Source organism: Aricia agestis, chromosome 6, assembly GCF_905147365.1.
Source record: "Aricia agestis chromosome 6, ilAriAges1.1, whole genome shotgun sequence".
Lineage (NCBI taxonomy): Eukaryota > Metazoa > Arthropoda > Insecta > Lepidoptera > Lycaenidae > Aricia > Aricia agestis.
Window position 1 is genome coordinate 18,868,150 of NC_056411.1, and position 23,296 is coordinate 18,891,445.

The 23,296-nt window shown below is 40.7% G+C and overlaps 1 protein-coding gene across 1 annotated transcript in view; it reads right to left on the reverse strand.

The window, feature by feature from the left end:
- Window positions 1-23,296, reverse strand: part of LOC121728239 — a 157,806-nt gene that overhangs the window by 15,203 nt on the left and 119,307 nt on the right. The window contains exons 6-16 of the mRNA XM_042116380.1: window positions 22,302-22,479; window positions 19,706-19,831; window positions 19,101-19,268; window positions 17,797-17,964; window positions 17,096-17,221; window positions 15,674-15,881; window positions 13,946-14,108; window positions 12,960-13,099; window positions 12,116-12,218; window positions 2,348-2,552; window positions 208-445 (exon numbers count right to left, since the gene is read on the reverse strand). Of these exons, the coding sequence (XP_041972314.1) occupies window positions 208-445; window positions 2,348-2,552; window positions 12,116-12,218; window positions 12,960-13,099; window positions 13,946-14,108; window positions 15,674-15,881; window positions 17,096-17,221; window positions 17,797-17,964; window positions 19,101-19,268; window positions 19,706-19,831; window positions 22,302-22,479 (1,823 nt within the window). The remainder of the gene's footprint in view (window positions 1-207; window positions 446-2,347; window positions 2,553-12,115; window positions 12,219-12,959; window positions 13,100-13,945; window positions 14,109-15,673; window positions 15,882-17,095; window positions 17,222-17,796; window positions 17,965-19,100; window positions 19,269-19,705; window positions 19,832-22,301; window positions 22,480-23,296) is intronic.

Below are 23,296 nucleotides of genomic sequence, written 5' to 3' on the forward strand. Positions count from 1 at the left end.
AACACGGCTAATCTCAGATGTTATCGTAACAACTAAACAGTCCATTTGCCTACTAAACACTCTCGCAAGACAGGTAGAGTCACCCCAACGGAGGCACGAATACCTTGGTGGAACCTCTATCGAGTCACGTCAAGACCAAGAGGCATCGCCTATTGCTTGACCAATACAGACCAAGTGTCCTCACTACAGCTACTTGAAGCTACTCACCGGGCTCGGGCGTGGGCGGCGGCTGCGTGGGCGTGGGCGGCTGGGCGGGCTGCGGCGTGGGCGGCTGCGAGCCCGCGCCGGACGGCGGGCCGGACGCCGGGCCGGGCGCCGGGCCGGCGGGCGGCGACGCGACCGACGCGGCCGACACGGCGACCGACACGACGGGCGCGACCGACGTCGTGGGTATGCTCGGCGTACTCGACGACACCGATACCACGGTTGGCGCAGATGTGGTCGGCTGAAACACAAAACACGTTAGACAACTCCAACACTTCCTAACAAGTAAAAACTTTCAAACGGGGAATAACTTAGTTGATGTTGTCTTTCTCTGACGAATTTGTTGATTGATTTTTTTAGACAAAAAGGGATGGATAACTCAATTATGAAAACGAAACGAAATTCGTTGTAAAAATATGATCCTGTGTTGAGCAAGTAGTAGGTTCAGGCTCAGGAGTCAGGCACAGCACAGCTTTAGGTAATTATAGGCACTGTCTCAGGCACGGGCAATATCTTAAATACAGGTATCTTACGTTCAAATAATAGTTTGTTGCCCATATTGGATACCTACATGAACCATAATATAGGCCCAGCTAGTAACCTATAAAAGCTCACAATTTTTTTTTTTTTTATTAAATAAGGGGGCAAACGAGCAAACGGGTCACCTGATGGTAAGCAACTACCGTCGACCATGGACACTCGCAACATCAGAAGAGCTGCAGGTGCGTTGCCGGCCTTTTAAGAGGGAATAAGTACGCTCTTTTCTTGAAGGTTTGCAGGTCGTATCGGTCCGGAAATACTGCTGGTGACAGTTCATTCCAGAGTTTTACAGTGCGCAGCAGAAAGTTACGCGAAAAACGCACTGTGGAAGACTGCCACTCATCAAGGTGATGAGGATGGTATGTTTTTCGCGTGGGACGATAGCGAAAAGTTGCAGGTGGTATGATTCCGAACAATTCCTCAGAGCACTCCCCGTGATACAACCGATAGAGGATGCAGAGTGAAGCTACATCTCGGCGTAATGGGGATTGTCCATTTTTTTTTAATTTTGCTCATTACAAAAACATTTCGAGGAATAAGGTCAGTGATCGTTTTTCTGTATATAAACGAAAAAAATACCCATTAGTTACTTATATTTTTGAACAAATATGTTTAACCTTTGTTTGACCTTCAATGGCGTTAAATTTGCAATAAATTCGACCAACATTACGTTTCGAACTTTTAGTAAGCTTCTCGTATCAGCTTTCACATAATGAGAACTTGCATTTGACGAACCAGCCATTATAAATAAGATTGAAAGGAAATTTAAAACATACTCAGAGGTCAATAAATTGTCCGCTGATGATGACGTCAGAGCGAAACTTTAAAAATTTATTGAGAAAAAACTAGCCAATGAATTTCAAAATTATTTAATTTATATTCTTAAAATACCCTATTTTAACGAAAAAAAATATAAAAAGTACATGTGATTTTTTTTGGAAAATGCCCATTCCAGGGGGTCCAAGCTGTTTGAAACACTATGGCAGTCAACAATTCGAGCGGCCCTTCGTTGGATACGATCCAGAGGGAGCAGTTGGTATTTTGGCGCCCCTGCCCAGAGATGAGAACAATATTCCATATGAGGCCGAACCTGCGCCTTGTAGAGTTGTAGGCGTTGGTCCGGACTGAAGTACTGTCTCGCTCTGTTAAGAACACCAAGCTTCTTCGAGGCTAATTTGGCCTTACCCTCTAGATGATATCGAAACTGGACTTCGCTCGATATGTTGACGCCAAGTATCTCAATGCTAGGGGAGATGGTTAAAGATGTGCCCTCGAAACGAGGATAAACGACCATTTGTGACCACCACTCAAGCACTAGTCTTAGGCCCGTATAAATAGTCAATACTGAAGATGCATCTCGGTCTCAGGACACGGTTCAGGCTCTGTGATTGATTGGCTGTCAAAATTTGGACCAATCACCGAGCCGAACCGCGTCTTGAGACCGGGTCGCATCTTAAGTATTGACTATTTGTACGGGCCCTACAGTGGAGTGGACATTTAATGATGGTTAACCTTCAATTTAACGAAGAGTTCGACAGATAAAGTATGGAGGTTATGTTAAAATCTTTATTTTAACATAACCTCCATGTAAATGAATAGTTACCGTAACGGTGACGGTAGCCGGGGCAGTGACGGTGACCGGCGGGGGCGGGGGCTCCGGCGGCGGGGTGGAGGCGGGCGTGCGGTCGACGCTGTCCGCCGCGCTCGGCACCGTCAGCCCCGAGCCCAGGGTGAGGGGACTCGCCCCCGGGGCGGAGGACGCGGGCGGCGGCGACGGCGGCAGCGGCGGCGTGCGGCTCAGGTCCGTCCTGCGAGACGCGTACATGGTTAGAGAGGTTATGGCAGTCAGCAGCTCTGGATTTATGTATAGGCAGTATAGGCCATGGCCTATGGGCGGCGGCGTGAGGCGTCCTAAGACGGCGGCAGTGTTCGTACATACGGGCGGCGGAAATCCGGGCCTGGCAGTCAGTGTGCGACAGAATAACGACAGCGCTTAGAGATTAATCTTGGTTTTACCACAGAATAGATAAAAGTACAAGTAGTTTTACTGTAAAAATGACTATTGTATGATTAAGAAACAACTATTGGTGAGCAATGAGCATTATATTGTGTCAGGATGGTCGCGCCCTACATAGTTTGATATATGCGCCCTAAAGGCCGCTTAAATTGATCTCCATAATCTTTTTTCTTTACAAAAAATTTGCCAAAAGACGTACAGCATGTCATCAGCTCATTATACGTGTATTGTTAATTATTGCAGGCGAGCGCGGGGTATGTGCAGTGCAAGGGGGGCGGGGAAGAGGGGGGGGGGTTAATCCAACTAATGATGTTGACAGCGGCGACTGGCGCGGGGATCAAGTATTCATTAACACTGACAGACTCATTTTAAAGGATTTTAACATCACCAACATCATCATTACCAGCCCGGTACGAGCCGGTGTTGATATTATAAATAAAAAGAATTGAAGCAGATCCTATCAGATGGATCAGAGATCAAAGGCTCTTTCTAGTCTACATTTCAAGTATGAATATTTTCAGATACGTTCAAAAATCTCATAATTTATATTACTTCATGATAGTGTCAATATTTTCCGACTTCCAACGTCTGTACATTACTAATAATGTACAGACATTAGAGTTCTCTACCTAGTACCTAAGTACTAGGTAGAGAACTCTAATGAGATGTTATTATCATTCTCATAATAAAATTTGTGTCCCTACATTTACAAAAAGTATTCTGAATATTGACACTGACAGGTAAGTATACCATGTTAGGTAATTTTATGTCAGACCAAAAACTTGAACACTGCTAGATCTACCATCCACGAAATATTCAGGTAAAGCCATACCGCATCACTATAGATAGCACAGTCGCAACGCAATTACACGAATGTTACCAGCAAGCAGATCCGCAATCGCGGGCCTGTTTATATTTGATCATAATTAAAATCCGCCCAATTAATACGGAGCGGGCGTTTAATTAACTGCCACCCCCCGGCACCCGCCACATCCCCCGACACCCCCCAGCACGGGGGTCTGCAAACACCGCGCGGCTAAACCCACTGTACCGACCCACCCGCTACTGTACTCGGTGCTCACGTCGGCTCACGATTCCTGCTTGCTATTGGAGATGGTACTGATTTGTTTGCAACAAAAAACTAAACTAATAGTTACTAGAAGAAGTTTGTTTTTTCCATCTTTTTAGAAAAAGATGGCCCGTGCCATTTTTTTCTAAAAAGATTCTTACGCCGGTTCTTCTCGCCGGGTTAGTTCCCGAACCGGTGGTAGGCATCTGTTCAGACGTTCCCTCTCAGTCTCGTTCAGAGTCCCGACGTTCAGAGAATATTTGAAAAAAAATATTCTGAATAAAAAAAATGAGTTTAAGTTTCAAGTTACTTTTAAGTTTTAATACAGCCTAAACACGCTACAATTTAGTTATTTCGAGATTTCGTTGCCTTAAATCTCTTGTAATACAAAATTTTGTAAGGAATATGTGTATCCCTTCCGTTTCATTACTAAAGTTTAACAGCATCTTAAGTTTAGTTTTCGAGACTTGAACCAGACAGACTTGCGTCATGGTTATTTCGCATTCATGATGTGGGTAATTTGCCCCCCCCCTGGCTCAGAACCTGGGTAATTAGCCCCCCCCGGCTCAGAACCTGGGTACGCCCATGTTCGCATCATACTCTAACTTTATAATGACAACTACAAGTTGAAGATTCAAACTATTCAACATTCAAAAAATAGTTCGGTGAAGTAATAACATGTCCAATGGGTTAAGTCTTTAACCAACTTCATATCTCCAATAAACTGTTCCATTAAAAAAAAAACTCCAAACACTGACTAAATGAAATCGTACAACAAACACACATTGTTTGCCGTATTCGCTGATCGTGGCGGGGGTGTACGGGGGAATCTTCTCTATTGGCGGTGCTTTTAATTAAGGCAATTATAAAGATGGGTCGGCCCGCTGTTTGCGTAAAAATATAAACAAGTGGATGGAACTAGGGTTGTGCCACGCGCGGATATACAATATACATATCGATAATAAGACGTAATCAATCAGATATAACATCGATAAAAATATCAATACTCGTTACTTGATACAACGGTTAGAGTAAGAGACTAAACAAGCCGATGTGAAACCGATAAAAAATATATCCACAGCCGAACATATAACCTCCTCGTTTTTTGGAAGTCGGTTAAAAAGGTATCGATACTCGATAACAAAAAGACAGGACAACGATGATTTTATCAGTCATCATTATCATCATGATAATGATGACTGAAAAACGAGCCCCAACATTAAGCGTCGAATCCGAAACGAATGTAAAATGAATGTAAAACTCTCTGCCAGAGGACGACGCTTTGTTTACATTTATTATTCATCGACGTTGGACAAAGTACTGCTATTTAATTTTTATTAAAATTGTATAAACTTTGCGAGGAACATTAAAATGTTCTGTCTTTGTTACATGACATTTGACTACATTGAGATTTTTAACTCTCCAAGCTCTACACGGCTTATAAAATAAGCTTTGAAATGTTAGGCGAATCGTTAAGGTTATCGTTTTTTTTAAACTTTGACTTCGTTTATAAGCTTCTGTAGTAACGTATTTTCAATTCAATATAAATTTTAATAAATCCAGCAACAAATACAACGTATATTGATAACACACGTCAATCTGCATGCGCCCAACACTAGCAATCCCGCGGGACTCCTGAGCAAATAATAACGGGAGTAATTGTCAACACGCACGAATATCGCACCGACATTACTGCGGGCCCCAAGCCCGTACAGCCCCTGGCCTAAGAGCCAGGGGCAGACAAACCTTCGTCTTTTTATAGAAGCAGATTTTTTTTGTATCTGTATGTCCAGCGACCCCCATCCATAGGGGTCGCTGACCGTTTTCACCTTTAGGTAAGAACGCCGTAAGACTGGATGTCGTGGTTACTTTAGGTTTTAAGAAATATCAAGTGATACAGGTGTACCACTAACTTTCGTTCTAGTGTAAAGCTCCATTTTTATTTTTTTCTTCTGTTCAACTCTAGGAATCTGGTTTTCCACTACCCGGACACTTATGGCCGTTGTTTACTACTGCCTGTACTCCTTTAGTAAAATACTATGTGGGTGTGTAGTGTGTACCTACAGAAAAAAAATGCAGCTTTTATAAAGGAAGGTCTGGCTGCTTCTGGCTCTTACTCTACCCGGACCCCGCACAGTCCCGGATCCGGCATAGTCCCGCTCCCGGACCTCTCACAATCCCGAATCCCGCACAGTCCCGGATTCCGCATAATCCCGGACTCCCCGAAGTCCCGGGGTATCGCCTAGCCTGGAGCCTCCCGAGTCCCGTCCCGCGGGACAGCAATCGGGAGTTATTGATAGCTCATTGATATTAAAATATCTGGGCTTACAGAGACTTTCTATTGTCTGTTTCATTGATGAAATGGCAATCTTAGTTATTGAAAGATATTGGTAAACCTCTTTAAATATACTTTTGGTTCTCTATGAATTAGCCATCTTCTTCGTCTAAAGCACTTTTTTGTAGGGGCTACAAAGACGTTTTGGTCTAGTGACGCGAGCCGCAACCAATATTTAAGGTTTTAAACCTAAAATATTGGTCAACATTATTCAATATTTGCGATTTAAAAGTGGCCCGCGGGCCACAGGTTATTTATAGCTGGTCTTCAGTGAAGTCCTTATTCAGTCTGAAAATATCACAACAATAAATCTAAATATTTAAATAAATTCAATAATACATAGAAGACCCCAAATGGTGCCTAACCCTTGTTCTCAAACTAAGTCGACAAGAAAAACCGACTCAAGAAACTGGGAAAAACTAGTTGAAAAATACAACAAAATTGACTCAAACAGTGAGTTTCCATCAGTGGGGTCTGTGGAGTCTGGTCAAACACGTAACGGCCACTCGCGGCCCCGATGGCGCGAATTTAATCTCCATAAAGCGGCCAAAAGGCGCGGGGCTCCTTTTATTTTTTCGTGCTCTCGTCTTGCGCTGTTTGCCCACCACTCTCGGTTATGAGTTCGCCTTTTGAATTATTGAACGTTTAAAATTCATATTTTATCAAATATCCACTCTCAGACGCCAGTGCTCTAGACGTAATTGATTGCTATTGCTAATGCCTAATGTGGAAAAAATGTATCGATCGATACCGCCCCCTCACTAGACAAGGATTTACATATTTTTACTTCTGTTAATAAATCTCACGTGAATCAAGAAATCTCGTCAATTTGCCAATATTATGCGACTAATGAGTGAAAAATGTAGAGCCCAATATGAAACCTTTTTCTTTTGGGAACATAATATAAAATATTGTAGCTATTATAGGATAGCTACAATATTATCTGGGCTATACATTTTTCGCGCATCAATTGCATGCATGCATGACAAATTTGAAATAAACTCCCTGGATCATGTTGACGTACGCCCATGCTTACCAATACTATAAATTATAATAACAATGATCCTACTTTTATAATCCTACCGGTGACTATGACTACAGTAATATGGCTTGAATCTAGTGAACGGGACCCTAACTCCGTCTCAGTGAATAATTCATACCGGTCGTGTTGACACGGCGAGCGACCGCGGCCCGCGGTACATTTTACAAATGGCAAACCGAATATTTCTTTCAATATCTCTGTCGTTTGTTAATTCAATATTTGTATAATAAGTTATCTATAAAATTGTATAATAAGTTATCTATACTTATACCAAATTTTGGCAATATAATATTACTAGCTGTTGCCCGCGACTTCGTCCGCGTGGACTTCAGTTTATAGCGCGCGATGTCAACAAAATTGGTGTCAAAAGCTTTTATAAAAAAACCCTGGTACCCATTAAATCAATACAGCTGTGCAGTGTGCAAACAATAAGTACTTCATTTTTGTATGTTAAACTTTATATATTATGCCAAATTTTAAAGCTTATTTAGCCCCCCAATTACACAACTTTACCCATAAACTATTTATCATTGATAGATTTAGCCCCAATTTCACCAACGTCTGTTAGTGTTAACAGCTTGTTAAAATATCCTGTCTTCTCTTTCATTCATATGAAAAACGAAACAGCTAACGTGATACTAATTCGAGCATTAACTTTAACAGTCGTTGGTGAAATTTGGTATTAAGGTTACGTCACTGCCTGCACAGATAAAGTACTGAGTTATTTAATACCGTAGAATAGATATAACAATCGAAAAAAATCGAGACTTAAATGTAAGATGATACCACCTCTTATAGAAAGACTTTTGAGCAAGCGTCAGCGCGATGTAGAAGACGCACGGCGCCATCTATTATGAATTTTTTGAACAAATTTACGACCCTTACAACCCTTTTTTCCAGTAAAAAAGTAGCCTATGTCCTTTCTCAGGCTTTAGACTATCAGTATACAAAATTTCATTACAATCGGTTCGGTAGTTTTGGCGTTTGGCGTGAAAGCGAGACTGACAGACAGAGATACTTTCGCATTCATAATATTAGTACAGATTATGTGCACACTGCACAGCTGTTTTTGGGTATTTTGATTAATTAAGAGGATTCCACACCGCCCTTTTTTCCATACAAACGTTGTCCCCTGTTTCCTCCCTGGATAATGCTAGTAGAGTTATATTTTTTTTCCTGAATATCTACGGCCACTAATACAATGTCCCTATGTTTTATTTTTTTTTCATAATTTAATTATTAAATAAGATATGAACGTTCAAAAACCCAAAAAAATGGCCAGATTTTCCACTGTGTTCAAACGTCCAGAAAACAGATTTGGCTAGATTATACAAAAAAAGCAAAACATAGGAACACAGCTCAAGCCTTTTTTTAATCTTTAATGAAAAAAGTACTTAAATCGGTTAAGTTTTGGAGAAGGAATCAGGGGACAACGAATCGTTGATTTTCTGGATTTTCTGCAGTTGTCTCTATCGCGTTCTGCGGTATAGGCTTGAGGTAAGGGAGACAGCTATAGATATTACACGTACTTTTTTTTCATTTCTCTAGCCGCTGTTGTATCCTCTTAAGGGCCGCGCTACACCGGAATGGCAGCGGCGAGGCAAGCACTTTCAGCGCTGCCATTCCGGTGTAGCGCGCTGCGCGGCCCTAAGAGGGGTACCACTTACCAGGGTTTTAAAAAGTTTTTAAATTTGACACAAATTTTGTTGACACCGCGCGCTATAAACTAAAGTCCACGCGGACGAAGTCGCGGGCAACAGCTAGTTATGAATAAAAACAATAATATATAATAAAGTAGGTATGATTAGTTCTGTTATAATAATGAAGTAAAAAAATAAAGCGCCATCTGTTTTCATATATTAGAATTAAAATGTTGATTGCTGATTGCATTGATATATTTTCTGGATGGAATATAGGCCAACACAACACACTCGAACTCCTTAGAAATGCAGTAGGAGTTCTATAAGATAAGATAGATTGATTATTATTATAGCAAGTGATAACATTATTAAACATAATATTCTAACGTATTAAAAACTATAAACAAAAACATAACAACTAATAAGTATGATTAGTTCTATGTTACAACGAAGTAAAAAAATAAAGCGCCATCTGTTGAATCGTATTAGAACTAAAATGTTCATTGCATCGCGTCGATATATTTCTGGATTTTTTATAATATTACACATAAAATATATTTAAGATTTTTGAAATATTATTTTAATACACATCCAAGACCCAGGAACATTAAAAACTTTTTGTTCCGCCTGCGGGACTCGAACCCAGGACCCCCGGGATGAGCGCTGGTCACGCGCAATGCGAAGTAATTTTCATCGATATTTTCATGGAAATAAGATATTTTCCCACATCAAAATGTAGCCTATGTCCTTTCTCAGACTCTAGAATAACTGTGTACAAAATTTCATTGCAATCTATTCAGTAGTTTTGGCGTGAAAGCGAGACAGACAGGCAGACAGACAGACAGACAGACAGAGATACTTTCGCAGTATATTTCGCAGTATTTATAAGTCGCGGGCAACAGCTAGTTATGAATAAAAACAATAATATATAATAAAGTAGGTATGATTAGTTCTGTTATAATAATGAAGTAAAAAAATAAAGCGCCATCTGTTTTCATATATTAGAATTAAAATGTTGATTGCTGATTGCATTGATATATTTTCTGGATGGAATATAGGCCAACACAACACACTCGAACTCCTTAGAAATGCAGTAGGATTTCTATAAGATAAGATAGATTGATTATTATTATAGCAAGTGATAATATTATTAAACATAATATTCTAACGTATTAAAAACTATAAACAAAAACATAATAACTAATAAGTATGATTAGTTCTATGTAACAACGAAGTAAAAAAAAGCGCCATCTGTTGAATCGCATTAGAACTAAAATGTTCATTGCATCGCGTCGATATATTTCTGGATTTTTTATAATATTATACATAAAATATATTTAAGATTTTTGAAATATTATTTTAATACACATCCAAGACCCAGGAACATTGAAAACTTTTTGTTCCGCCTGCGGGACTCGAACCCAGGACCCCCGGGATGAGCGCTGGCCACGCGCAATGCGAAGTAATTTTCATCGATATTTTCATGGAAATAAGATATTTTCCCACATCAAAATGTAGCCTATGTCCTTTCTCAGACTCTAGAATAACTGTGTACAAAATTTCATTGCAATCGGTTCAGTAGTTTTGGCGTGAAAGCGAGACAGACAGACAGACAGACAGACAGACAGACAGACAGACAGAGATACTTTCGCATTTATAATATTAGTATAGATATTAGTATAGATGTATGTATTATAATAGGAGGTAGTGCTATCGTTTGCTAAGTCATTTCATACCGACCAAATTTTTGTCCAGCGGTAGCTTAATATTTATCAATTAATATAATCAGCGTCAGTCGCCGCACCTGTGGTGGAATGTTAACTGAGAGTATTTCAAAGTTGTAAAAAAAAAATTGCGAAAAGTGATTTTATACCGAATGAAACTTTTATGGGTGATTATTGAGATCATGCTTAACCAAAAATGCACCGTCAGCCGTATCGCAGACGGGGGATTCAACGTCAGTCGCGTTACTGAACTATGTTAAAAAAATTAAAATATAAAGTCATTTCATACCGTACAAAATTTATACAGGTGAATGTTGATACCTTTTTAATAATAAAGACCACCGTCAGTCGTTAATATGCGGGTGGAAAGCCCGTCAGCCAGCGATATGAGCTATAAACATTATAGCCCTACTTCGCGCTCAATGTATCCTAGGGCGTCGCGTAGACGACATTTCCACCTGCAAATATTCAGCTGACGGCGATTTTCGTTTGAATTAACCATAAAATTGTCTCACATAGCAATTTTAAGTAATTAATAGAATAGTATTATTGTCACGATTTTCGCTCGGTATGAAATGACTTTTTAAAATGAGCGCGACCTCCCCTACTATAAGATATTCCTTGGACGACCCGATAAAAACTTTTTGATGCATATAAAAGTTTGCTACACAATCATCAAAGTAGAACTTACATCGCCCTCTACAGAATTTTCTGTTACACTTTTACCACAATAGTCTTTGTACTAGCCAGTAGCCACAGCATTTCCGAATCGTACTGATCCAGTAGATGTCAGGTTTGTGAGGCTGACGAGGACTTATTATAGCCACCACCTGATAGAGGGCGCAACTATACCAACAACAAAATTTGCGCCCTCTCTGTTCACTCATTCTAAACTAACAAGGGGCGCCTTGGACTCATGAAACGAACCGTGATTCAAAAATCGTGTATCTAGCGAACATTCAGTTAATATTATGAAATAATTTTTGAATGATTATCCTGCCTTGAAAAAGGGCTCCATATTATTTCGTAGATACTATGCTGTTTGCGTTTGGTTTAGAAGTGAGCAAGTTTAAGTAACTTTTAAGGTGTAACGACGTTTGTAACAATTCCTTTGATGACAAAAGCGATAGCGCAGCATTGTCATTTTACATACCCACCCAAAGCCTCGGTTATCTTTCATGTCAGGCAATCAGCCTGCACACTAACCATACTTGAAATGACACTATTTTCACGCGAATCAAACCCAAGACCTGCCAGCCTAGTGCCATACCCTAAGACTAGGGTTACACGGTCAGTCTGGCATCAGCTCAGTCCATCAGTATGATCCAGATTGATGATGATCATGTAACCATGTGATTGAGGAACAGATCATATTTTTAAAATGTACTTTCCGGTCAACGATCTGGAATCTGGCGTCAGTCTCAGACTAATGAAATGAACTGATCCCAGATTGACCAATGACCATGTAACCCTAGTCTACGAGTTTAAGTCACTGGACCACAGAGTCAAAGTGTTGTATGTTGTATATTGTGGTAGACACTGACCTGTTGGGCTGGGCGGGGGCGGCGGGCGGCGCAGCGGGTGCGCCCTCCACCGTCATGCCCTCGTCCATAGAACCCTCCTTGTTGTCCACCACGCGCGCCGTACCTGCACACAAAATATATTATTGTAAGTTGCTAGATAGATACATCAAAATTTAAAAGAAGTTTACTAAAATTATTCGTACGTTACGTCATCAACTTGGTCAACATTATTTGCCATGCCACGCCTCGTATACAAACTACAGCTGACTTCTTCACAGCGAGTAGTAATATCATCTCGCACGCATCTTTTTGACATTATAGGCTGCGATATAATATCAATATTTGCATTTTACGCAGTTTTAGTGATCAATAATTGATCAATAAAATCAGTGCCGTAAATAGGGCGGTGCCACCGGTGCCCAGGCACAGGGCGTAGGGGGCGCAAGAATGGCCAGACCAGACAGATCCTTATTTTTCGAATTGCTCCCGATAAGGTCCCGCTGCGCCCCAAAGATGTTTCCCAATGTAATAAAAAAATATCCACAGCCGAACATTTAACCTCATCCTTTTTGGAAGTCGGTTAAAAAAGAAAGGTGCAGTTATATAGAAGCTCGCACAGGGCGCAAAAAAGGCTATTTATGGCACTGAATAAAATAGAGAAAGTGTCGCATTACCGATGATACCAGACACAATATTATATGCAATTAAATAATTTATTCGTGCTCCGCAACTCCTCGTTACCCCTCTCATCTTTCTTACCTCTCTATCTATATCCACACCAATTGATATTAGTACCATAGGGTGATATACCCTACCTGATACCTCCTTACACACTAACGTAGATAAATACCGTGGTGTGACATACCCTGACTCCGCTGCAACCTGGTGGTGACACCGGGCGGCAGCTCGGGCTCCGGCGCGGGTCGGGGCCGCGCGTGCCGCCGCGGCCGGGGCTTCCGCAGCAGCTGCTTGTAGTTCTCCGCCTTCTTCGATAGGTAGTAGAATCTGTTGACGAGATGATAAGTTATTATTACTTACAGTAGTACAGATAGATATAATTTACAGACCTTAAATCACAGATACAAGTTGGCAGTATCATGTTGTGTTGAAGATTACACCATTGGTTAAGTGAATTCAATAACTTTTGGGGGCCCTAAGGTAAGGTTACCTTTTTTACTTTTGGGAAATTTATTAATTTTTCCCCCGTCTAATTGATACGGCATAATATGAATGAGCCGTATATTATACGTCACTCATTCATCACCCTACTCCATTGTGGAGTAAAGAAGATATGATTCGAAAAATGCTACACATGTAAGCCGTTATTTGGAATATAGCTCATGCACATGAACATGTTGTGTGTATGTATGGTCTTTCTACTTTTGTAAAGACGACAATACGATTCTTTACTGTTGCTAAGTTTTTTCACTCGCAAAAACGTAGTGCTCATTGCAATAGGCATACTTAGGTTCTATAAGAGTGCGTTAACAATATTTTCGTGTTTAATCAAAGAAACATTAAACAGTGTCAATTTACAAAATTCTTCGTGTTCCGCGACCTCTTTTAAATTACGAACGTGTTTTATACACGTTCTATCGTTTTTAAGATGATCGCACATTTACCAGCAAGCACGCGCCGTACGCGCCGCATTTCGTGTACTATGCCGTATGCGGCGCGTTCGGCGTGTACCGCATACGGTGCTGACAAACGTGCGATCCACTTTAATTGCCAATGATCAACATCAATAATTATGCTTACTGTCTAAGTAGTAAGTAGTAGGCACAATCACAACGCAATTACGGTTATCCATCATGAGCCAACGTGAACATCTTTACAGACATCTTCACTCACCTCACACAGTCCCTGACGCTCTTCCGCGGCAGGAAGGAGGCGATCTGGCCGAAGTTCTTGGGGTGCTGCAGGTACTTCTCCCGGAACAGCTCGCGCTCGGCTCGCGTCCACACGTTGCGCATCGATAGCTCCTTGTGCTCGCTCTCCATGTCCATGCACCGCTCTGTGCAGACACATAGTGGGTTAGATAACGGTTAAGCAGGAAAAATATTATCCTATAGGCTAGTAAGTAGGCAACGCCGTAACAACGTTGACCGAATATTCTTTTTACGAAATTGGACAAAATACCAAGCGCCATACACTCGCCATAGTGCCCTGGATGTCACATCAAGTCTATGTTATTCATAGCGCTAAGTTATAACTCCTGGGAGATATTGACTCGGATTCGGAAAGTTAATGAGCTGTTATTGGTCAAAGACAAAGCTTAGTCGCCAGTCAATATTGAGTAATAACTGCGCATGTAATACCATCGGTAATAATAATCCTACTTCCTACTAATCCTACTAATATTATAAAGGCGAAAGTTTGTTTGGATGTATAGATGTATGGATGTGTGGATGTATGGATGTTTGTTACTCTTTCACGCAAAAACTACTGAACGGATTTTAATGAAACTTTACAATAATATTGCTATACTACAATGGCTACAATTTTATAACCGACTTTCAAAATGGGGGAGGTGTTATGTTCGTTTTCTTATGTTCAACAATTACTCTGACGTTTGTTAACCGATTTTCAAAATTTTTCTTTTGGTATATAGGGTATTATCCCAATTTGGTATTATATTCACAAAAGTGGTGATCTGATGAAGGATCCATAAGTAATCGAGGGAACTCCTCAAAATTTATAGGGAAACATGTGGTGACTTCGGTTTCGTGAAAAGTATTCTTCTAAGCATATGCTACCAACAAGTAAGATTTTGCACCGAGGTATACCTGGTATACCGTGGTTCGGAAGGTGCTGAGAGAACTCCTGATTTCTTATAGATACAAGTTTGGGAGTTTCGGCATTGTTTTAAGAACGGAAAGCATATGCTACTTTGCAAATTACATTAATCATCATCATCATCATCACTACCATATTATACCATGCATCGTCCCATGGTTATGACTTATGAGCCTATAATGACCCTGTTATTGGTACTTTTCATAGTCTTTTAGATCGAGACTCGAGTTTGTCAAGCGATAATTAAAAAAAAATCTATACCTACCTAATATTATAAACCTGAAGAGTATGTTTGCTTGAACGCGTTAATCTCAGGAACTACAGGTCCGATTTAAAAACTTATTTCAGTGTTAGATAGCTCATTTATCGAGTAAGACTTTAGGCCAAATATTATCACGCTAAGACTAATACGACCGAAGAAACTCAGGAAAATGTGGGGAAAACGGAGGAAATATAAGAAATTACCAACTACTGGAGCAATTTTTATGGCAATATTAAGCACAGATATAAAGTAGACCAAGTGAAGTAGGGACATAAGCAATTTTTTATGGGAAAATGTACGGTTTCTGTAAAATTCTAATTTACGCGGGCGAATCCGCGCGGAACATCTAGTTATTATTATTGTATACTATGGTGGCGAAGGCTGGAACAGACAGAGAAAATCAATCGCCTCTATAACACGTAGCCAACATGTTACCTAAGATTATATTATATATTGACTGTTGTCTTCAAACGGTAAGAAATAAGCTATAATAATAGTTAGGACTTGTACTGAATACTGACTGTTAGTATCAAGGTGTGTTGGTCTCGGCGTGTTGGCGGGTCGCAGGAGCGGCGGCACCACGGTGAGGGACCTCATCTTCTTGTCCTCGTGCTCCTGCTCGTGCAGCCCATCAGCTATCTCCTCCAGCTCCGCCTCGGACTTGACCCGCGCGCCCAGACGGTGGAAGCGCTCCCGCTCCTCCCGCGCCTTCCGCAGCTCGGGGAACACCTTGACAGAACATATAATATATATTTTTTATACACATAACTAAAGTACGTTCCGCGCGGCTTCGCCCGCGTAAATTAGAATTAGAAACTGAAATACATATATTTCACAGACAAATTAGTCCACAAAAAATAGCCTTCACGTATCTACTTCTTATCTGTGCCAAATAACAGAAAAATTTATCCAGTAGTTCGTCAGATAAGCCCCTTCAAATAATTTCCCCCGTTTTTTCCACATTTTCCTCTATTTCTTCGCTCCTATTAGTCTTAGCGTGATAAAATATAGCCTATAGCCTTCTTCGATAAATGGGCTATCTTAAACACTAAAAGAATTTTTCAATTCAGACCAGTAGTTCCTGAGATTAGCGCGTTCAAATAAGCCTTTTCAAATAATTTTTCCCCGTTTTTCTACATTTTCCTCTATTTCTTCGCTCCTATTAGTCTTAGCGTGATAAAATATAGCCTATAGCATTCCTCGACAAATGGGCTATCTAACACTGAAAGAATTTTTCAAATCGGACCAGTTGTTCCTTGAGATTAACGCGTTCAAACAAAGAAACAAATTCTTCCGCTTTATAATTTTTCAGTGTTTAAAACTAAAATTATTATATTTTATTCATAGGCTAATAACAAAACTCCATCCTATTATCCTTAATAATTATTCATTTCAATTCTCTGCACTTGACCTTTGTTATTTAAGTTATTTCACATAACGGGAAAACAATACATTATACAGCTAGCGATATGAATCATGATACATGTGATTCATGTATCAAAACAACAATATGTTATGCGAATTAAAATACTCTTTAAATAACAGTGCCTATTGAATGCAATGTCACCTTATCTGTATCTCTTTCCTTGTTTATTTTATGAATACATCCATACCAATTATTATTATAAACTTGCCAATGTTACCCGTAACTCCGCGGCGCTAAAATTTGTTTATAATGCCATTGAGCCTCAAGAAAGGTTGGGATACTAAAGTTTACGTGCGATTAAGAAGTTCATTGGAAAAATGTTACATACGAAAATAATGAACTTTTGCGCGAACGACATTCCTAGCAACCTCTAGTAGTTTAAAAGTTTTTACGAGACCTAATAACATTCATTCGACATCAGTTTCTCTCTTTCAAACCTTACTACGAGTAAGAAGGCCAAAATTATATGTAGACCTTTGATAGTCAATAAGTCATAACGCCACCCTCGACAATTTACCTTCTCAAAGAACTCTCTGTTCCGCGCGTCTTTCGCCTTCCTCTTCTGTCCCTGTTCTATCCTCTCCACCCGTCTCATCCACTCCGCCGCACGCCGGCTGTACGCCTCCGCCAGGGCATCCTCGCGCTGAAATTATAACAATATTCATTAGAATGAGGAGTAAATAAGTTCTGGATATTTAGTGATGAGAGACTACTACTCATAGACAAGGCGACCCCAAGGCTTTCAGGGCGTTAATGCCAAGTTCTCACTTCTCTGTCACTCGGTGAAAAATGAGTATTAGCGTAATTGTGTACTATCTTTGGTAACGCCAACTAAGATTGTTCAAAATGAGATACATAAAGGATCAGGAGCCTGATCATTATAGCTCTAATGTCACATCGATTTCACGCTGGTTAACTCGCGCGTGAGACAGCGTGACAGTGACATTCGTGGTCGTATCATCGAGCTCAACTCGGACTCAACGCAACACAACACTCGAGGAGTCAGTTACTACCCATCCTAAATGGATCATCTTACCTTTCAGACAATCAGGTGCACTGTCCTAACCAAACTTGGAAATAACACAATTCTAACGCGGGAATCGAACCCACAACCTCCGAGTCAAGAGCCACGCTCTAAAAGGTAGGTAGATTTTGAAATCTACTATTTCAAAATCTACCTACCTTTTAGAGCGTGGCTCTAAAATTCCAAGTAATTACCTTTTCAGCCTCCAACTTCAGCTTCTTGAGGTGTTCGCCCAGCCGTTTCCGGAATAGGCGGTGTTTCCGGATGTTGTCGTGGTATCCGGGCACGTCCTGCGGCTGGTTGTACAGCGGGTACTGCACCGCCGGGCCCAGGTGCGCCAACGCCGCGTGCGCCTGATTCGCCTGTTCAGTGGTTAGATGGTTAATGATATGTTATACTGAAAGAAACTAACTGTGTAGTGGCCAGTGCGATTTGACGAGAATTGGCTACCAAGGCTTTGCCTTACCATCGCCACAAACCAGCATACAGTTTTACCCCTTTACTAATAAACGCTGTATAAGCTTTGAATAGTTATACAGTGTTTTGTCTTCTTCAATCCAATTAAAAATGTCACTTGTGTAACAGGAACAAAACACTGTATAACTATTCAAAGCTTATACAACGTTTATTAGTAAGGGGGTAAGAGTTTAGGATCATAAGCCGTCCTATATGATGTCAGACAGTCCTTTGGCTGGCACATAACTCCTTGCTATAATTCTAGGTTTTAGGGGCTCTACATTCACTAGGATATGTTTCTACCTTGTTTTAATAATGTTTAAAGATTAGGGGAGACCAAAGCAATAACACCTCACCAAGGGGTTGGTTTTGCTTACTGGACCCCGGTCCCCGATAAATAAATAATAAATAAATAAATAAATAATCGTTTAATTCAGGCAATAGACCCATAAAATAACATAATTTAAGTTAAAAATAAAAGAAATAAATAAAATAAAAGTTAAAAAGTGATAAAATTAAAATACATCTAAAATGTTAAAATCTAAAATTATCACTTTTGGTTACTGCCACGATGCACCGAAAGCCAGTAGGCTGGGATCGAGTTTTCCGGGCACCCGGCACACACAGAAAGGATCTCATTGTTTGAAGAACGGATGCGAGACCAAAATGCTGCGACACGCGCCCTGATAATTGCGAAATAGTCCGGGATTCCGGCGTCGGCGAACATGCCCGAAGCACTACAGTACTTTGGCAGTCTCATCAGGGTACAGATAAAGGTTTCAAGGGGGGTATTTTGTTCTGGTTCTGTTGGTGCCTCAAAGTTTACACCACATGCGTTAATCTGAGTTCTTGCTCAGGAAGTAGTTATGAAGGTCTTATCGAGCAAATGTACCATAGAGGAAAAATTGACAAACCAACGTCATTTGGTCGGATCATGTCAATTCAATGTTAATTGTGATCTGTCGCCTGGACTAGACGTAACGCGACCAAATTACGTAGGCCCCCCATCTGCCTAGGAATCAACTTGTCTGATATGTAGTACCTTCTTCCTGTTATCCGCGTATATACACTGGGCGAGGCTGCGGTGGCGGGGCGGCGCCTCCTCGGGCACCTCGGTCTGCGCGGGCTTGGAGGCCGACTGCTCCAGCTCCGCCTGCTTCTTCTTCAGCTTCGACAGCGTCGTCTCCGACAGCGCCATCTCGCGGTCCACCTGGAATAGATACAGGGAACAGTTAGAATAGAACTTATAACCATTGAACCCGTTATTATACCCCATCCATTTTATGCAAACGTAAAAATTATACAATGTTCTGTAATACTTATATCAAAAAAGGACTCTATAAGAAATCTATAACGTTTGTAACACAGTGGGAAACTTTTATAGCTAATAAAAGGGTAAAATTAGTTCAAAATTCTTAGTGATTAAGTCCTGACATGATCAGAGATCCTAGATGGACCATTATAACAGGGCGACCATCCAATCGTCCACATTAGCTAACCTACAATCAACAAAGCTATTCTTTCAAAGTTATTCATCTGGTCAATCTGTTACTTTAAAAGACACACAGTCTGGTCGAGTAAGTACAGTAGAGCTCAGAGGAAGCAACATACTCTGCTCAAGTCAGTACAGTGAAGTGAAGGGTATACCTTAGATATCTGCTGCAGCAGGTCATCCTTGGTGGTGCGGAAGGCCTGGTCGTCGACGGTGGTGTCTGACGGCGGGTTCGGCGACAGCACCTCCACGCTGCCGCTGTACGAATTCATCACGTTTTCCTGGAATATTATCAAAATTACCGTTAATGATTTTACTGAAAAAAAGGCGACATCTTTTTCTTCTCCATGCATAAAGTACTCGACGAACTTTATTGAGAATTATTGTAGTCTGTAGTTTAGTTCTGGATTACCTCGTAGACTAATTTTTATGTACCATCGAGGAAATTGATTCATAGCCCATAGGCAGAAGGCGGACCTACGTAGTTTGGTCGAGTTACGTCAAACCCAGCCGACAGATCACAATTAACATTGAATTGATATGATACGACCAAAATATGACGTTGGTCGTTCGACTGCCTAGGAATCAATTCCCTCGATGGTAGTTGGTACATAAATAAGCGCGCGTCCCACCCGCGCGACGCGCGTATTCGCGCCCCACGTCGCAGACAAATGACAATACGTGTTTAGTGTTAGTATAAAAGTATAAAATATATGTATGTTAGTCTTAAAGGTATTGATAATATGTTATATGGGCGAAGGATCAAGATGCCTGATTTAAATAAATAAATAATAAATGAAATAACTGTTTTGCTCTCGATTAATTCTAAATAATATATGGCACTCTAGTTTTTTCTGTTAAAGTCACAGTCGAATGCTGTGTGTTTTCTGACATACATTAGCAATATTTGCTGACAGACATACACAACATGGTTTTACTATATATTATATGTACTAATTTTAAATGTATACCTATTAGGTACACACACACTAGTGACTCCGTAAAATAGTGTCCCAATATCTGGTGTGAGGTCCACAGACCACAGTCCACACAATAACGACCAGTGACCACGTCAATTGATATTGATTTATTGAATATGCTTTATTGGACAATTATAGTGATATGCATTTATTATGCTGTCATTCGCAGCTGACTAGCGACTATCCTAGAGTAGGTCAGACAGAACAATACCAAGTACAGTTTATATGTAGACACTAGACAGCCATATTATCATAATCATATTTTTTTTGTAAATCGAATGTTCATATTGTTATGATTGTATTTAAGTACAGAATGTTCACCCCTCAAACTAATTTCAACAGTTCACTTTATGCCCGCTTCTAAGGGTACCCAGTACCCACCCTTACTTTAACCATAACTGTAACTTTAACTACAATGCAAAATGTGAAATCTTTGGTTAAAGTAAAAAATGGACGCCATATTTAACCATAACCATAGAGCTCGACAAGGCTTTAAATGCACGTGGCGTAAAAAGGAACTAACGCTGTCATCATACAAAAACGCCATTTTTGACAGTTCTCCTTTACCAGCAGCGCCCCCGCCCACGTTCATTTAAAGCCTTGTCGGACCAGCGACGTCTTCTGTCAAATTCTGTGTTCAAAGTTAAGTTTAAAGTTAAATTAGCCTTAACTATAACCATAACTTTAACCACGCCTCTGGTGCAACCCACCCTAGATTGAGCAAGATTATTCTAAGCTAACTTTTTTCTGGTTGTAACTTGTATTTATTAAAATAATTATTAAAGTAGCGAATTCAGAAAATTTACTTGTAAGTTTGTGATTGGACATGATATAAATTTAAAACAGAGTTCAAGGTTACTTATTCAATGTCAAAATACGTATAACATTATTATCAGCTTTAATGTGTATGTTGACCCCAGGATTTGCACCGGAAATACTACAGTAATTACAACCTTCACGGATAAAAATAATTACGTTTACTAGCTCAAGTTTGTGGTGCTCATATATCTGAGTATCTGTCTGTACCATTATAACATAGACTTATTTATATACTGGTTTATGCATTATACATTTATAACTACCATTGTCTCCTTACATGACGAGTAGGAGTTACTTCAAATGCGATCCAGTTTTTGTATTTGACAGCTGATGTCATGGAGCCTGTTCTAAGCTACAGTCTGTCAAGAAAATGAAGAAATTAAAAAGTGGCAACATCGTAATGCCATCCCTTTCAAAGCAATCTAAGAAAAAAGGGATGACACTACGATGTTGCCACTTTTTAATTTCTTCACTTTCTTGACAGACTATACAGTCATCATCTCCTGCGGACTGCCGAGGCTTTACTTGAAATTTTGTTATTTCAAACGACTACTATGGCGTGGGTGGTAAGTGCTGTTTTAATATTACTCTAGCAGGTTCCAACATCTCTCGATAGTAGTCCAGCACTGTATAGAAACTGGTTTGCATTTATACAGCATCGACCAGCGCCAGAATCCAGTGATACTGGCACCAGTTACTGTACTATAAATCAGCCTTCTATCAGTCCAGTCAGACCGTGACGCACTAGATACTCTAGTCACCAGTAGCGGCGTTGCGCCGTGCGACGCTAGGCGACCGCCCAGGACGCCGCGCCGAAGGCAGAACAAAAAGGGCACGTCCTGCGGCGCCTGAATTTTTTTAGCTCTACCAGCACTCTGGGCGCCGAAGAAATCTTACCCAGGGCGCTGGTCACTACTCAGTACTCAGACTCATTCCTCATCAGCCTACTCACCCTAGTATCCACCCTGAGTTGCTGCTGGGGCGGGCGGTCAGCTGAGAGGCGGATCTTCTTGAAGGGCGGCGGGTCGGCCGGCGGCGGGTGGTGCACGGGGGGCGCGGGCGGCGGCAGGTACGAGCCCAGCAGGGACATGCGCGCCCCGCCCGCCCCCACCGCCCGCCCGTAGCTGTCCCTGTAACACGAGAACGATGGATGAGCGACTTGGGGCTGTTGAATGGTGAAATTGATGAAAATGTACGTTTAATATACAAGATGTAACAAAACTAAGTGGTAATACTTTAGGGAGATCGCAGACGACAGACTTTTTGTGCGATTTCCCTTAGGGTGTGTATGTGTTCCTTGTAGAGAGTTCACGGTGAAAGTAGCAGCGCTAACAGAGCAAATTGTTTTTACCCGACTGCCAGGAAGGGTTATATTTTTTCATTTTTGTGATTTTTGCAAGCGCCCAAGTAGCGTCATGCATTTTCCTACACAAAGTTTAAAAAATGTGTTCTTTCAGCGCTGCTACTTTTACAGTTAACTCTGCATAAGGGACACATACTGCATACACACCCTAAAGTATTATCACTTAGTTCTGTTACACCTTGTTTATGCATCAGAGTCCAAACCACAGAGAAAAATAAACATACTTCGGGTCCAAACTCCAAATGGTGAAACCACAAAACTTCATCCAAAATTTAAAAAAATGTATGATATCTGAAATTCTGCTCTTCCATGTTAGGTAACAAGTAACGTCCGACTGACGTTTCGTCATCGTCTTTGGCCTCTTTCAGCCAAAATAAGCATGACCATTGACGGATTGACCACAGAATGTAGTTATGTCTATTGTGACAGAATGGAGTACAAGGCATGACGTGAATAAATTAAGAATTAAGATGTGACGGAAAATTAGTAGGCACTATTCAGAGAATTCGGAGACCAGAAATATTCCTTTGTAGAGCTCCACTTACAACAGCTAAACTTACTACAAATACCAACAAATTATATTT